The sequence below is a fragment of the Eretmochelys imbricata genome, chromosome 1, assembly GCF_965152235.1.
Source record: "Eretmochelys imbricata isolate rEreImb1 chromosome 1, rEreImb1.hap1, whole genome shotgun sequence".
Taxonomy (NCBI): Eukaryota; Metazoa; Chordata; order Testudines; family Cheloniidae; genus Eretmochelys; species Eretmochelys imbricata.
In genome coordinates, this window is record NC_135572.1 from 159,329,777 (window position 1) to 159,347,655 (window position 17,879).

Consider the following 17,879-nt stretch of genomic DNA (forward strand, 5'->3'; position numbering starts at 1 on the left):
GTCAGGAAAAGACTATGTTGATGTTAAAATTTAAAATAAAAGATATTCACATTTAATTGGCAAAATCAGTGTAGACGGTGGCTAAAACTGTATGGAAATCATTTTCATTATGGTTCCTAACTACTGGTGCAAATATTAGTGCTGGATCTTTGGGACAGGAACTCTAGGCTCTTGCTACATGCATTAAGAACGGGCTTCTGCTCTTGCTCCAGTGCACTGCCGATTCCATTGTTTACCACCCAGCTATTTGTGTTCATGCTAACTCCCAAAGCATGGGCTGAACCAAAGGCACAGGTCAATTCAGGAAAGCATCCCTGCTCAGGAAAACACTTAAGTGGATGTTTAAATCCCACTGAAGTCAATGGGGCTGAAGCACGTGTTTAAATGCTTCCTGAATAGGGATGGATTTAAGAACATGCCGAATCAGGGCCCCAGTTGCCAGACTGAAATACAGAATTCTGCAAAAGGGAGGTGTCAAGTACTGACTAGCACAGCTTAACCCTTGTGAACAAATCCAATTATCTGAAAAAGTTGGGAATCACTAAACTAATAACACTTCCTACATCAGGGCCTGATCCAACTGCCGTTAAAGTCAATGGGAGTCACAGTTTTCACTGGTATCAATGGGCTTAAGATCAAACCCCATACATGAAGCCCTGTCATCCTGCAAAGCCTCAAAGGACTAATTTCAACCCACTGAGTTAGCTACTTTCATAGATCCTAGCGCTGGAAGTGTCCTTTTGATTTGTCCACTACGAGTCCATTGTATTTATCTGGAATTTCGGGGGGGGGGTAAGTAAATGGCAATGTGGAGGAGAGGAGAGCTTGGTGAATTGAAAAAAGGAGGCACATGTTGTTAGGCCACCTGGGGGTTGCATCCCCCTTCACAAGGATTTTCAGTGGGGGCTGTGTTCACAAATACAAGTTATGATGCCTGAACTCTTCTCTTGAGCCCTGTACGGTTCCCGAATACAAGGGTCACAGGGCAGGAGAGAAGAGGGAAATAGAATTAACACAGTATGTTTAAATATAACTCTATTATGTCACCACACTTATGGCTGTAAATACTAAACACTTTTTTTAGGATCGAACTGCAGTTCTAGATTTGCACTTGTTATACAGCGAGGAAAATATAAGTATACAATCATTTTTTTTGTTTAGCACAATTATGCCATTAACAGTAGTATCTGTTTTACAGTGAGCACATAGAAAAAAAATATACCTTCTTCTCTGTGGTGGTCAGTTTCTTCCTTCCTTCCCGCCCCTCAGGAGAATACTTTGCATTGTAGTAAAGAGCTTAAAAGGTTATTTCCTTTTTAGTCGGGGTCACTCTGGGGAATGAACCCATTACACGAAGGCCATGTCTACACTACAGGGACGATAATGGCATAGCTACAACGCTGTAGCTATGCTGGCGTAATCCCATAGTGTAGACACAGCCTATAGCAATGGAAGGAGTTTTCCCATCGTTGTAGGAACACCACCTCCCTGAGTGATGGTAGCTACGTCGAGGGAAGCATACTTCCATCAGCCTAGTTGCAGCTACACTTGGGGTTAGGTTGGCATAGCTCTGAGGTGGATTTTTCTCGCCCCTGAGCAACATAGCTATATTGACCTAAACTATAAGTGTAGACCAGGCCTTTGATATAACAAATACACTTTTCACCACAGCCTTGGAGCCAGTGCAAAAAGGAGATGTCAGCTTTCTGGACAGTATGGCCCTAATCCAGCAAAGCTTTCCAACATATAGTCCACTTTGAAGACATGAGTAGTCCCAGAAGTCAAAGGACAACTCTCAAGTATAAAGTTAAGTATGTACTTAAGTGCTTTGCTGGAATTGAGTTTATAAGAACCTCATTGGAATGGAATAGATCTATCTAACATGGAGTAGATTGGGTATCAGAGAAACTCTTCCTTTTGTGAGAACAATCAGGACAGAATGGGTCACCTTACACCATCACACCTTTTTCTAAATGAAAACATGGTGGTGACCAGTACAGTGTTAATTTCTGTAGTCACACAGACATTGATGCAAGACCGTAGACCCACACGCCAGCCTCCTACATAGAGTACTGTGATGGGGTGTCCTCTCTACGCAAGGCCCGAAGGGGTTAAGGTGGCCAGGGGGCCTATTAATTGCCTAGGCTGCACTTGGAGGAGGAGCCAGAGAGCAGGGACTAATTAGAGACCAGGCTCAGGAACAGGGGGGCTTGCATAAAGACCAGCAGCTGAGAGTAGCTAGGGGCTGCAGAGAGAGAGAGGATGCAGTTACTCTGAGGGTGAGAGCAGGCAAGGTAGGAAGTAGCCCAGGGATACAGCAGTAAGTTTTAGGACTGTGCAGACCTTAACTGCTTGTTGTAGGTTCTCTGGGTTGGAATTCAGTATAGAGGGTGGGCCTGGGTTCCCCTACCAGCCACTGCGGAAGTGGCACTATGAAGGGGCAGTGAATGGGAAGACTGCCTGGGACAGTAGGTCCTGAGAGACTCTGATACCCAAGTCAGGGAAGACTACACTGACCTGGTCTGAAGGCCAAGCCATGAAGCAGGAGCAGTTTCCGTCCTGAGACGGAGAGAGAGTGATGGAGTGCAACAGCAGGAAGGGGAGTCGCTCTGGTAGAGCTAATCCCGAGATGTGGACAGAAGGAGGCGCTTCAGCAGTGAGTAGAGCACCCCATGACAGTAATTCAGACACAAATGTTCACTGTCTCACAGACAGCATTTAACCAGCTATCCTGGCTTGCAGGATTCCTTTAACTATATTCAAGCTTCAGCCAAAAGGAAATATCTGAAGCGTTTAATGTTTCAACTGATGCATATATGACCAAAAGTAAAATGATACAAACCATATCCACAGATATGGGCTAGATAAACAAAGAACCCAACAGAATGCTAAAAACTTCTAGATGTCATTACAAAAGAAAACAGCCTTGGAGCTCTTTGCTTTTGCATTCACAGAAGGTAATTCATGTGGATAATGAACACAATTAGCATTTTAAGTATCACAATTAAGGTGGGTTTAAAAGACTTTGCAAAAACAGATTTTTTAAAAAAATAAAGCAATCATCTGTGGACTGCTTAAATATTCCTGACTATCTGTGCTCTATATTTTTTTACATAGGGAATCACAGGTTTACAGTTCTAACTCTGATTTTGTCTTTTTTCCTTACTATTACAATTTCTGAGTCTCAGACCATCTTGTCAAGTAAAGCACCAGAATTCTAAATTTAGATACACACACAAAAGTGACATGTATCACTGATTTTTTTCTTCTTTTTTTTACATATTATCCATCCCTATTGAAAAGATACATCTTTTCTTGAGAATCAATAAGCTTACAGACTTTGGGTTTGGATGGATAATTCTTGTGGAAGAGAGCTGCAAAGTGATACATTAAAAAAATTTCAAAGATGACACTCTGAATTTAAAATGAAGTGATAATGCTACTTTCTTTGCATTCCCGCACTTGGTACTTGACTGAATGTTGATCAATAATCACCAGCCACGTAAAGATGTCATTTTACAACTCTGGCTATCAGGATAAACATCATCTTATCACACAGATGGTTTTCATAAAGCAAAGTTCCTGGAACCAGTTTTTACATCGTTTCACAGCTGAAATTCTACATGGCAAAATTCCCTTCTATTTCTTCTTCCCAGTTAAAGCTAGAAGTGTAATGAAAATGTGACCCAATCCAACTGGACTGATTAGCTTAACACTACACATCCACTAACCCAATACGGTTCTCTATGGGCTGGATCATAACAGCGTCTGTAACTGGTCACTGGACACCAGCCTGCCACAATGAGACAACAACAAGTGCCCTCTACTGCATGTCTATGGTTCTTCCTATTGGATAGTTTTGTTTGTTTTTCCTTTACCTCTCTGCTTGGATTTTGTATCTGAGAACAAAATAGGCAATGAGACGCAGAGAGAAGAAGAAAATTCCAAGCACAATGAAGTCCAGGTAAAGTTTGGCATTTTCTACATCCAGTTCTCTCAGGATGGCTGCTGATTTTTGGAAGTGGCAAGTATCATCTTTGTCGCAGTGAAGATCTTCTCGATCCAATCCATAGATGGAGAGAATAACGCCTTCAAACCCATACCTAGAAAGGAAAGGATGAATTACAAGATAAAATTCTAACCAGGGCAAGCATTGCTCATTTTTTCAGATGTACCGTATATACTCGTTCATTAGCCCGTTCGTTTATAAGCCGACCTCCCAAGATGGATAGGTAAAAATAGTAAAAACTGTATGACCCTTTCATAAGCCAACCCTATATTTCAGAGGTTGGCAAACTTTGGCTCCCGGCCTGCCAGAGTAGGCTGCTGGCAGGTCAGGATGTTTTGTTTACCTGGAGCGTCTGCAGGCATGGAGCCCCTCAGCTCCCTGTGGCAGTGGTTCGCTGTTCCCATCCACTTCCCGCAGCTCTCATTGGCTGGGAACGGCGAACCATGGCCAAAGGGAACTGAGGGGCTCCATGCCTGCAGACACTCCAGGTAAACAAAACGACAATGTATTAGATATTCAATTCAATGATTCTGCAGAGTTTAAATCATCAAATTTTGGTGTAGACCCGTTTATAAGCCAACCCCCGCTCTTTGATGTGTCACGTTTTTACCAAAAATATTCAGCTTATGAATGAGTATATACGGTACTCAAAATGGAAAACACTCATAATTACACCTCAGATGGTAAACACTGAAGATTTAAATACTGCCCTCAGAGGCAGGAAGTTTTAGGCTAGATTCTTTCTTCGGTTGCATTCAAGCAAATCACACTTCAGTGGGTTTTGCATGAGTGCAAAAGGATAGAATTTTGCCTTTAATAGAATATGCAAAAACTATACAGTCAACTTTCCTTAAAGGAGAACACTTTTTAAAAAAAATCAGAATAATCTCTTTTTATATTAAAAAAACATGCTAGTGACTTTATTAAAATTGACATGGTTAATATAAATATTTTTAAAGAGAAAATATACTTCGTGCCTGGAGACAGTTGTATTGTGTGATGAGGAAGAAACTGGAATGTCTCATTTTAACTGTCCTCTGCATGCTTCTCATGGCACACCCTCACCAGGAAGGAAACTTCCCCCAGCTCCCCCGTCTAACCTGGATCTGGTCTCACTTAGGACCAGATGAGCTAGCATGGATCCCTCTGTGGGACTCTGATTTCAGTGGGACTTCACATGGGTTGGTCAGGCGCCTTAGGAACAAAACCATTTCTCCTCCATCCTGACATTGGATGCTAGCTACCATCCCAGTTTACACTGACTTCTGGCTTCGGATAAGTCTTTGGATATGAGGCATGAACTCGGTCTGGTGTGTTTGCAAACAAGGCCAGAGTCTGACTTGTGTTGTCTTTATAGTTCTACAACCTGGAAAGAAACTATTTTTCCCCACCTCAAACTGACTTTGCCATTATCTAGGACATATACAAAAGTTCTTTGAGTGGACCTTTTCTAAGTCCCCTTAGCTCCCTCTGCGATGTCACCTTCCTGACCCTCTTCCTCTGGAGAAAACCCATTGCTCACCTACAGTAGTATCAGTATTGGTTAAACTGGACAAACAGGCTTTATCCAGGAGGTCTGTCTGAACCGTCAGTGAGATATGCCATGAGATACACAATAAAATGCTAAATAGCCTCCAAAGTGAAGTGCTGGCAACCCCATTCAAGTCTTGCTATGGACACTTTTTGTCTTCACCTTTATATGTCAAAGCAACTAGTCCAAATTCTCTGCAGACTTACATGCTGTGCACCCATTGAATTTAGTGAGATTGAACAAGGCATAAATCAGCACAGATATTGGCCCATTACATATAATCCATGGTAAGATTTTTCTTATTTCATGTTGTTATACATACTTCATACAGTAAAATAATTTGGTATTGTTCTTTTACATATTTCTTACTGGAAACATGGAAATACATCACATTAAATCCTGAAAGAATGTGCTGTAAATGTGGTAACCTTAGCATTAAAAGACAAAAAATTCCAGGTTAAGATACCACTGGCTTCCCACATGGTACCTGACATATGAGATGTAGGACATCCATTGGAGGTATGCGGGAATGGTATCAAAGCTGACAAAGAATCCTGAGAAAAGGAGGACTGGGATGGCTGTAACTGGACCCACGAATGTTGCCACCTGGAAAAAGGAGGAAACAAAAGATGCCTTCTCAGACAGCCAAACAAACATCCAGGGGCTCGGGGTACTCCCTGCTTTTAATTTCTGCATTGCTGTGAGTCTTTAATTCAGCAAACACTCTCTAAGGCACAAATCCTCTGTCCTTGTGTCAAACTCAGATAAGCAGTTGAAGTTCACCCAGCCAGGCTATGGAATGGCATTGCAGTGTCGCCCCCTGCAGCTAGACCTTCTTCAGGGCAGCAGTCATGTCAACAGCTGCTTCACTCCCTCTATGTAGATGGTTTGGGTTATAGATCTGTTTAGTGGTGACTCTGCCTTGCCTCCTGCACATTTCTGTCTGTACTTGGATGCCACCAGTGAGCACAGCTGCAGGTCCCCAGCACCCTAACTCCCTTTGCACTACAGAATCACATCAGTTCTGCAACTTATAGGACATAGTGCACTTGTGGGTGAGTGGGGTAGAACATCCATTTGAAAGAGATGGGTGATCTGGCAACTCATTCAGTGCTGAGGTGCTTAAAGAGCTCATTCTTTTAAAATGCTGTAACAACATCATTGCTTTCTCGCTATTATTTATTAATTCTCAAGCAGCTGTAAAGATACCAAGAACAGGCTAGAGAACCCCTTCTTTGCTGTTTCTTTGCAGGTGGTTCAGAGTCAGATGAGAAGTGCAAAGGAGGTCAGAGAACTTACAGCAGCAGCCGTGGCAAGGAGGCATAAGTAGCCATTGCCAGGGGAAGCAAGGTTCTGGTGAGTTCATAAAATACAAATGCCAGTACCTGAAGCGATGTGGAGGCTGCACCTATCAGAAGACCTAATGACTGAGCCACTAGTGATGTCATTGTTCCCAGGGCTGCGAACAGGACAAATCGGAGCGCATCTGATGGCTGTGAAGTCATCCAATACACGATGCTGCAATACGCCACAGGAAACATAATCTGCAGAAAGATACATCTGCAGTTACTACATTATAGAGTCAAGCCAAAAACCATACAGAATGTTTCAGTGTTGCTGAAAGCAATATCAACACCTAGAAAGCATTGTATCCTACTTAACCCATCTCTCTCATCCCTCAATGCTGTACTCAAAGTGATGATGCTCAGAGGACAGTTAGCACCTCCACCACATCCTATCAAATCTATCGTGTCCTGCATGCTACTTTAGACTAAAAAACCTGCTTCCACTTGTTACCAGCCCTTTGCAGCCACTAAGCACAAAAGCAAATGAAAAGTCCCTATCTTTGTTTAGTTTATTTATTCAGGAAAGCTCAGGTGAGACACAGGATCTTGATTTCAATAAGGTCCTGCCATTTATTCCCAGTGGGGTGTTTGGTTTAAGTCAAGAAGCTCACACACTAATACACGGGCAGTTTTCCACCACTCTGGTATGTATATGAGATTAAAACACCGATGAAATGCTGGTATCTACTTCATTTGCAAGCGGATACAAGAAGAATGCTTTGTGGTTTATTCAAAAGTATATACCTGAAAAGGAACATCAGCCATGGTTTTAGCTAGATAGTAGGCCTTCAGACTATACCAGTAGTTCAGATGCTCTCTGAGAAATACACCCATCTCAAGAGGAACTAGATAGAATAAAAATTAATAAGATGGTTACTTACACCGTTAGAGTGTGACATGCTTGTGCATAATAACACCCTACCCGTTTGTAATTCTGAGATGCTGCAATACTATAGCGTGCCAGGAACTCCAAAACAATTGTCAGACCAGCAACACACACTGACTCATGTCTCTTGAGGCACAAGAGGTCAGCCTGGAGAGCCTCTCCTTGTGCACATATCTGCCAGGCTGCTCAGATGACACGGTTCTCCCTTGAAGTGGCTTTGTAAACAAAAACTATGTGGTTAAAAGTTGAAAGCCACAAGTCTTCTCTCCTGTCATAGAGGGATTCTAAGATGACAGCCTAAAATGTAAGACTGCAAGTCCCTCACATGTTAATGGTGACAGCCCTATAGTTAAAGAGTCACAAGTTAAAAAGCTTAAAGATGGCATCCTAGTACCTATCCATATACATTGTTTACATATGACACAGGGTCACATCACTGGCATCTTCTGAACATGGCAAATTTCAGACCAGAGCTGGAAATTTTTCTCTGTCCAGTGCAATTAGTCCTTGAGTTGAATGAGTGCAAAATTTACTCAAACACTTTAATTAAAAATTAAGCTAAAATTCATATGTGGTTTCACATGAAATAGGTATGCTCCAGCACTGCTTACTTCATTCCAGCTAAAATAACTTATTTACAGAAAATATAGTAACATGGTCAGTACTCACATGTAAGGACAGTTGGCATGAGAGCAGCAAACATAAGGAACAACATGGAAAAAAAGAGGAAGCCAGAGTTGCTTAAGACCTTCTTAGCTTCATTTCCAATCCCTAAATATAGCAAGCCTATGAGAAGTCCAATTCCAATGTGTGATGTGATCCGCAAATGTGTCAGGACCTAGGAGCAAGGAAAAGTAGTATCTCTGATCAGCATGTTTGGATCTAACAGCTGCCACACTGAATGTAAAATCAACTAACCGCCTGCAAAAATCTTAAATATATCCTAAAATGAACTACTTTCAAATGGGCATTTCCTACTAGCAAATTGGGCTTCAGATGGACAAAGCTACATTAATGGGATTTCTAGATGTACCCCTGCCAATCAGATACAAGGACCAATGGAAAACAGAATTTTGCTCTCCAGGCAAAGGCTGTAACTGAGGATGTGCCAGAATAGTGTCTGACAATCTCAGTGTAGCCACTGGCATACTTCCTTTAGAGAAGCAGACTTTTTCCTCTGCCTAAAAAGTAGCTGAATCATAATAGAAAGGGCCCTGAAAGAGTCAGACAAGATATTTTGAGCTTATATTGACAAAACCAAATTAATCTGATACTGATTAGCTCTTGGTATTCTCTCAATCATTCAGTATGACTACAAATAGATATGGCACAAGGTACAGAGGCCAGAAGAAAATCTAGAATAGTTGCATCTTTATGATTAGGCAAAAAGAAACTTCCTAAAGTAATAGCTATTAAGTGCCCAATTTGAGCACCCCACTGGAAGAGATGAGGAAACTATTGTACAATGAGAGGATGGTCTTTTGAAGGTCTTATCTGTGGGGTAGCCTCTGTAGGTAACTAGTAAAACTCATAATTTTCTAAGAGGATAATGCCTAGATGGGTAATCTGGAAAATCTGAAACTGGATATTCCTTTTTGGATGCTATTATTCCTTGACATTAAGATTACAGTGTCTTAACTAAACATTTTAATTTACCTTAATTAACTATTGGGAGCTTTGACCAACGGGGGCAATGGTCCCATGCTGGCACATGTGGAAGTGCAGGCTGCAGCATTTCACAGGGTGGTGAAGCTCCTAATCCAGCATAGCTGTTCAGAGCCACAAAAGGAACTCTAGCAGAGTGACCTGAGAATTCCTCCCAAGATTCCTGCTGCTGTGCAGCCTCCATACACCCAAACATATACACAATGCACACTGTGACTTCACCTCATTAACTGGCCAGTTATATTTGAAAAGAACACGTTTATCCCACTCCTCCCCTTATGACTCTGTAATTAATAACAGCCTGATTCTCCACTGCCTTGCAGTTGGCAGAATCATTTACACCAATGCACCTTTGCACTCCCTTTGCACTGGTGTAATAACTGCACAGGGTGTAGCGTAGCAGAGAATCAGGCCCTGGATGGGATTTTTTCAGACGTTTCTCCTATCGGAATACCAATGAAAACTGCATGATTCCCCACTCTCGTACTATTATTACTGAGACTCAAAACACAACCACCATGTTTCAAAGTTCTGTGCCAATCTGCACGCACATAAGGTGGATGCTGAAGTTAAGCCCACATCACAAACACACGAAAAGTGCCTTGGGCTACAAAAATATGTTAAAAGCAGCCTTACCGAATCCCTCATGATGGTGAGAAAAGTTCTTTTAAAGAGGATGCAGAACTGGGTGAGGCAGCTGGCTGAGAAGCTGTGACAGCCTTCTGTGGATGAAGAGTCCTGAGGCGACAGACAACACAACAAACTAAGCTCCGTGCAGAATCTTATTTACTTTTCACTAACAAGCCCCAACTTCACGCAGCAGAACATGCAAAACTCTCCGCTACTTCCTTAATATTTAGATTATTTCTCTCAACCTCCCTCCCCCCTTCAGTGCTCTGCATGGATTTACCTCTTCAGAGGGTCGATGCCATAAGAAGGGGTTCAGTTCATGCTCGCCACCAGCATCTCTCTTGTAGTCTGTGTTGCATTTCCCTTCCCGTGCTGCTCTGACCAGCCGACTGTTCTGGTCCCCGTATTCACCAGATGCAACCTCCATCACTACACAGAGCATTTAGAAGAGATGTACTCATTCTACACCAAGCATTAGTCACAGGCTTGGCTACTGGGGCCTAATCCTGCAACACTGAAGTCAATGAGAGCTTTTGCCGCTGATTTCAATGGGAGCAGAAGCAGGCCTTAAATGCACAATATTTGTATGTAAAAAGCCCACATTTTTCTGCTGCTAATACTTGTTAAATACAACATTTTAAAGGAAATATAGTGAATGTATGGCTGCCTTAGTACTCATTATATGGATTTCAGACCTGTTTCTTTTGGTCCCTACTGTTACTGTGAATCACTCAGCTATGACTGTAGAATGATATAGTATTGTTTTCATAAGGGCTGTGGTGTTTCGTTAGAAAACCACGGTAGTTTATAGGTGTGACCCACATTCTGCCTTTCATTTCCTACTACTCCATAGTTTGCATTTCAATCAGAAAAAGTCACTAATTAGTCCCACCACTAGATGGCATTAAAATGATTTACAAAGAAGAGGGGACTCATTTCACACTAAAAGAAAAGGAGTACTTGTGGCACCTTAGAGACTAACCAATTTATTTGAGCATGAGCTTTCGTGAGCTACAGCTCACTTCATCAGATACATACCGTGGAAACTGCACTTCACTCCATACGGCTAAATGCAGTGCCTTGCATAATGACAGGTTTCAGAGTAACAGCCGTGTTAGTCTGTATTCGCAAAAAGAAAAGGAGTACTTGTGGCACCTTAGAGACTAACCAATTTATTTGAGCATGAGCTTTCGTGAGCTACAGCTCACTTCATCAGAAACTGCAGTTTCCACGATATGTATCTGATGAAGTGAGCTGTAGCTCACGAAAGCTCATGCTCAAATAAATTGGTTAGTCTCTAAGGTGCCACAAGTACTCCTTTTCTTTTTGCGAATACAGACTAACACGGCTGTTACTCTGAAACCTGTCATTTCACACTGACTCAGTAAAAATATAGAAACAAAAACCAATAAAAGCCTCCCTATTTCTATTTCATTCAGAAGAGCTAATCAAAGGCAAAATAAGCAAACCGGAAAAGTTATTCAATTTTCCTTACCAAAATCTGCTGGATTGTGGTAGGTTGGACAGTTTAAACCCAAATCTCTCAAATAAGGGACAAGGTTTAACACTTTCCCACGGTAAATACATTGTCCTTGACTTAAAACACAGAGCTGAAAAATAAAAGATATAGGAAGTGAGAAGACATCAGAACCTTTGAATGTGTGTCTACCTGCTTTCTGACAGCAACTGGAGTAGTCAGTTACTAGCTGTTTGATTTGGAAGGAAATAGCAACGGATTGAAAAGATTTGTCAACACTGAATGTGGAATTACAATTAATGGAAAATCTGCAGAATATTAAAGATGTTCAAGATGTGAACTCTGCAAAACTACCCCTTCAGGGCTTGTAGTGTACTAATACAGAAACATCATGATTCACCCCTTAGACCAGAAGTGGGCAAACTACGGCCCGCGGGCCACATCCAGCCCACAGGACCATCCTGCCCAGCCCCTGAGCTCCTGGCTGGGGAGGCTCACCGCCAGCCCCTTCCCTGCTGTTCTCCCTTCCCCGCAGCCTCCGCTCACTATGCCGTCAGCGCTCTGGCCCGCCGCTCCTGTGGCTGGCTCCGGCATGGTAAGGGGATGGGGAGCCCCGAGGGGCAGACAGGGAGCAGATGTTCTTGGGGGATGGAGGGCGCCAGTCAGGGAACGGGGAGGGGCTGGATAGGGCATGGGAGTCCCAGGGGGCCTGTCAGGGGGTGGGGGTGTGGATAGGGTCAGGGTAGTCAGGGAACAAGGAGCGGGGGGGTTGGATGGGTCGGGATTCTGAGGGGGGTAGTCAGGGGGCAGGGGCAAATAGGGGGTGGGGGCCAGGCACAGCCTTCCCTACCCGGCCCTCCATATAATTTTGCAACCCCGATGTGGCCCTCGGGCCAAAAAAAGTTTGCCCACCCTGGTCTTAGACACAGGTTGGAAACCAGGCTGGAAATGGCATGACTGTGCCATCTTATTTCCATAAATTATTTGTGTTTTTGGTATGAAGATGGGGCTGGTGAATTCAGGGGGCAATGGGAGAACAGGAGGAGGAGAAGGAAGAGCAGTAAGAAATAGCTTGATTAGTCTTGCTTTTGGCCTATTGACTTCATTTAAACTTATTGAAAGAGTAGTAATCTTCAAGAGCTTGTTCACCTACTGTAGAGTGGGTTTTCTCTAAGCTCTCACAACTCTCACTTAAATGGCATAAAACGTTTAAAGTAAACTTAAATCTAATCTAAACAGGAACAGACCATATCCTGCCATCAGCGTGAACAAAGATTTCTGACAGACTTTATTTTTCCGTTTTATTCTTTTCACATGAATGCAAAAAAGCAATCTGTTCTCAGTTATTCAGGGTCAAACAGGAGTAATTCCATCAAAAATCAATGGAATTTTCTGAATTTACACCAGAGTAGCCAGGATGAGAATTTGGTCCAGCAACATTACAGACTTTAACAGTAATGCACTCATACTAATTCTTATTTACTATAACACACACCCAAAATTCAAAAGTGTGATAATCACGACTTCTAAAATTTACCTGTCAGATTCTTTAAAAATCAAATAAATAATAAATATAACGTAATATAAAAATAGGAACATGAAGGAAAAAAGTGAAAACCATTTTGTTCAAACCTACGACTCCAGTGATACTGATTTGGGACATGATCTGTGATTTTGCATTATCTCCAGCCTACACCAATTATAGATACAACATATTCAAACAAATATGTAAAGAGAAGAATTTCTGAAGGGTACCTGATCAAATAACTCAAACAGTTTGGCACTTGGTTGATGAATAGTGCAGATGATGGACCTGCCACCCTGGGCTAATGCCTTCATGAGAGAGACAACCTGAAAGCAAGATGCACTGTCCAAGCCACTGAAAATAAAGGCACAAAGGTGTTTATTAGATCTGTGGTTCCATATGCAACTGTTCAAAATAATACATGTCCTATGATGTTTCTGTTTCTCATTATTATCTTTTTACAACATGCATCTTTATCATCTAACAAGAACCCAGAGATGCTGTGTGGTATAGTATTTCTCTTCCCTTCCCCTCCCTCCCCCCAGCCTTTTCCTTTATCAGGCATTCATCATACTTAATTAAAATGGGAGCTATTCTCAGAGCTACCTAATGCAATTTTCAAATTCTGTGATTGTGGGTTCTGACTAATGACGCTCCCAAGTCGAACAAACTAAATTCTACTCTCAGATACACACCTGTGGCCCGACTGTCTTCAGGGCTGTCATGAGTGTCTACCTGAGGGCAGAATTTGATCCTAAATATATTATATTTAAAAAATTCAATAATCAAAAATGTTTAAGCTAATTGGCCATCTTCACTTAAAGGGAAACTACACATTATAATCTGAAGAATTTTTTCTGCCTCTCTTCTGCGGGATCCTCTAGGATTTTTCTCAATCTCCCCCTTCTATATTGTTTCCCTAACAACCACCTTTAACAGCCTCATGTCATGTCAGGTTACAAGAGTTAGCCAGTGCACTAACTGGTGACCCTATTAAAATTATTTCTTGGGGGTTGAATTGCTCTATAGCTGTACGCAGGTGTAACACAGTTGCTTTCTACAGTATTATGTCAGAATAAACTGGAGTAACACAGATGCAAATCAGGCCCTTTAAAAACAGTATTAAAAAATTATAGCTTTTACTGATGCTGATACAAATATTTTAAGTAAAACATACCAGAAGCATTTTCTAGCAATGAAAGGTGAGTGTAGCAAACAAGAAGCTACATAGCCTGATGCAGCATATAATCTGCTGTCTACGTTTCAAAGGAAAGTCTTGATTTTCTTCTGTTTCAGCTAAGACGCTAACAAGGGCTAGTACGTTCTGTGGTAGTTCTCTAGCACATGCTGGGGGGGGACTCACAAAGGTAGGTAGGCATCTAAGTCCCATTTATATCAATGGGCATTAGGTGCCTAAATACTTCTGTGAATCCCACCCATAGTAGCAGTGGTCCACTTTCTAACATTTGGCCTTGATTTACCTGGTAGGTTCATCAAAAAACATAACTGGCGGGTTGTTCACCAGCTCCAAAGCAATGGCAAGACGCTTCCTCTGGCCCCCAGAAAGACTTCCAGTTCTTGTATTGGCACATGTCAGCAAACCCAGAGCTGTCAAGATCTCCTTTACCTGGGGACAGAATCAAAGCAACAACACAGGTCATTTAGATTGTTACCACAAAAAACCCCAAAACATCTCTTACTATTATCACTGGTTTTTCTATAAAGGATGAAAACAAACCAGTTGAACACCCTCATGATTTATGCAGATTCTCTGGGATACTTACTCAGAGGATGTACAGAACACTCCAGAAAGGAACATATGCCAGTATCTGTTAGAGCCTCACGCTCTATTGTGTTTCTAAGGTTTCAAATAGCTTTTGTCATCCCTACTGTGTGCACAATTAGGTCAGAAACAAAGGCAAAGAAAATGTATTACAATCTCCGAATGCTTCAGGAAGGGTGTAAAGTGACCACCACACGGGTCAGAAAGGGTTTTCCCATCTCTCATCTATGAGCAGCACAGCCGCAGCTAATTCTGCAGGAAGGGGCAGAGTGGGAGGAAACCTCTGAGAGTCTCAAGCAGAGTTCCTCTCAAGTCGTTGAGTCAATAGGCCACGGAGCATCCACAAACCCTGACAGATCCCCCAGGGATGTGTGTGAAATTTGGCGGAACATCCCTGAGAGGCCCTGTGCACCTGACCTCACCCCATGCATCCAGGTAGTGTGGTTCAGAGCAATCTACCAAGGACTCCTTGTTGTCACAGCTGCCCTGATACACCACAGAAAAAGGAATATAGCTCCAGTCTGCACTCCCTCTCCAGCTATACCACCAGTCAATATGGGACCGTCCACTTCCCATCCTCAAAAAGAAAAGGAGGACTTGTGGCATCTTAGAGACTAACAAATTTATTTGAGCATAAGCTTTTGTGAGCTACAGCTCACTTCATCGGATGCATTCAGTGGAAAATACAGTGGGGAGATTTTATCTACACAGAGAACATGAAACAATGGGTGTTATCATACAGACTGTAACAAGAGTGATCAGGAAAGGTGAGCTATTACCAGCAGGAGAGCAGGGGGGGACCTTTTGTAGCGATAATCAAGGTGGGCCATTTCCAGCAGTTGACAAGAACATGTGAGGAACAGTAGGGGGGGAAATAAACAATGGGAAATAGTTTTAATGTGTGTAGTGGCACATCCACTCCCAGTCTTTATTCAAGCCTAAGTTAATTGTATCCAGCTTGCAAATTAATTCCAATTCAGCAGTCTCTCGTTGGAGTCTGTTTTTGAAGTTTTTTTGTTGAAGAATTGCCACTTTTAGGAGTTTGTGTGTGTGTTTTTTGGAGGGGGGTGAGGGGGTGAGAGAACCTGGATTTGTGCAGGAAATGGCCCAACTTGATTATCATGCACATTGTGTAGAGAGTTGTCACTTTGGATGGGCTATTACCAGCAGGAGAGTGAATTTGTGTGTGGGGGGTGGAGGGTGAGAAAACCTGGATTTGTGCTGGAAATGGCCCAACTTGATGATCACTTTAGATAAGCTATTACCAGCAGGACAGTGGGGTGGGAGGAGGTATTGTTTCATGTTCTCTGTGTGTATATAAAGTCTGCTGCAGTTTCCACGGTATGCATCCGACGAAGTGAGCTGTAGCTCACAAAAGCTCATGCTCAAATAAATTGGTTAGTCTCTAAGGTGCCACAAGTACTCCTTTTTTTTTTACTCTGAAACCAAAGAGACTGAAGCGTTCTCCAACGGGTTTTTGAATGTTATAATTCTTGACGTCTGATTTGTGTCCATTTATTCTTTTATGCAGAGACCGTCCAGTTTGGCCAAGGTACATGGCAGAAGGGCACATCCTCACTCACTTAGCCCTGACCCGCTTTCCTTGTATGGATTTCTGTACCATAAAGCAACCTCAGTGGGCCCTGGTCAAGTAGACTGTGCCTCGCAGGTGGCTGATCCCCCACCTCCTTTGCCATTTCCATGCAGATGAGGTGAGATGTGTAAATGGTGCCTGGATCTGGGGAGCACAAGATGGCCCCTCAGCATTTATACTAGGTTAACAGAAATTAAAATCTGGCACTTCTTCCAGTAAAGAAAAAGTGACAGTACCCAGAAAAATCACGGACACCCTAAATCTTGAACCCCCACCGAAAGAAAATGCAGCAAGCAATCTGTTTGGGATAGAGTTGTGTTGTATTTAAGTAGTACTAGTAGTATGTTAAGGCTGGGTCGTGGGTGGCCTGTGGGCACAGAATGAGCTGCTGGCATTGGAGCCGAAGGTCAAAGGGCAAGGGCAGGTAAAAACCGCAAAGTCAGAGTCCATTACCAAATTGGGAGCGTGAGGCGAGAATTGGGTCAGGCTAGGCCAGGGTCTTTCACAGAGTCTGCAATGGCCTTAAGCCAGAGACAATAAATCAAGGCTGGGCTCAGGAGCTGAGCCTAGGTCAAGAGCAGGGAATCAAGGCAAGTTGCAGCGGGGGAGACCTCAGGCAGAAGCACATCAGAGGTCTGCATTGCTCAGACGACTCCCAGAAGTGGTTTCCTGGTTTATATGGGGAGTGCCAGCCAATCAAGGAAAGCTGTCAGTCATGCCTCTTAGAATGGGATTTCCTGCAGCGCTTAGCCTCTCAGTTCCTCTTAGCAGCAACCCTACATGGGCCCCTGGTGCTGATGAGGAAGCAGCACCTGCCAGAGACCATAGTTCTAGGCCTATGGGTTCTTACAAGCATCAATAATAAAACAGACCAATTCCTGCAATCTTTACTCAGAAACAATTCCCATCGACTTCAACTAGAGTTTTGCTTGAGTAAGTGTAACACCGACAGACCCCAGTCATCGGCGGGCAGGATTGAACCTGGGTCCACTGAAGCTTAGTGCATGAGCCTCTACTTCATGAGCTAAAAGCCACACAGCCCTTAGCTAAGGCTGTGGCAGACTCATTGATCTCTAAGTCGTGGTGGGCAAACCACGGCCCGCGGGCCGGATCCGTCCCGTCAGAGCTTTGGATCCGACCCGCGGGATTGCCACCCCCTTGGCGCCATGGGGCTAAGGCAGGCTCCCTGTCTGCCCTGGGCCCGCACCACTCCCGGAAGCGGCCGGAACCACGTCCCTGAGGCCCCTGGCACCGCCCCCCACAGCTCCGATTGGCCGGGAACAGGGAACCACGGCCAATGGGAGCTGCGGGGGAGGTACCCGCAGGCAACGGCAGCGTGCAGAGCCCTCTGTCCCTCCTCCCCCAGGGGCTGCAGGGACGTGGTGCCGTCCGCTTCTGGGAGTGGCGCAGGGCCAGGGCAGGCAGGGAGCCTG

General features: G+C 43.4%; 1 protein-coding gene across 1 annotated transcript in view; it reads right to left on the reverse strand.

Annotated features, from left to right (window-relative positions):
- Window positions 1-801: 801 nt before the first annotated feature.
- ABCG1 (ATP binding cassette subfamily G member 1) overlaps window positions 802-17,879 on the reverse strand; it is a 78,994-nt gene continuing 61,916 nt past the window's right edge. Inside the window, exons 6-15 of the mRNA XM_077807236.1 lie at window positions 14,551-14,696; window positions 13,300-13,423; window positions 11,563-11,677; window positions 10,348-10,496; window positions 10,074-10,175; window positions 8,442-8,610; window positions 7,631-7,731; window positions 6,926-7,084; window positions 6,028-6,146; window positions 802-4,103 (exon numbers count right to left, since the gene is read on the reverse strand). Coding sequence (XP_077663362.1) covers window positions 3,875-4,103; window positions 6,028-6,146; window positions 6,926-7,084; window positions 7,631-7,731; window positions 8,442-8,610; window positions 10,074-10,175; window positions 10,348-10,496; window positions 11,563-11,677; window positions 13,300-13,423; window positions 14,551-14,696 — 1,413 coding nt within the window. The 3' untranslated portion in view covers window positions 802-3,874. The remainder of the gene's footprint in view (window positions 4,104-6,027; window positions 6,147-6,925; window positions 7,085-7,630; window positions 7,732-8,441; window positions 8,611-10,073; window positions 10,176-10,347; window positions 10,497-11,562; window positions 11,678-13,299; window positions 13,424-14,550; window positions 14,697-17,879) is intronic.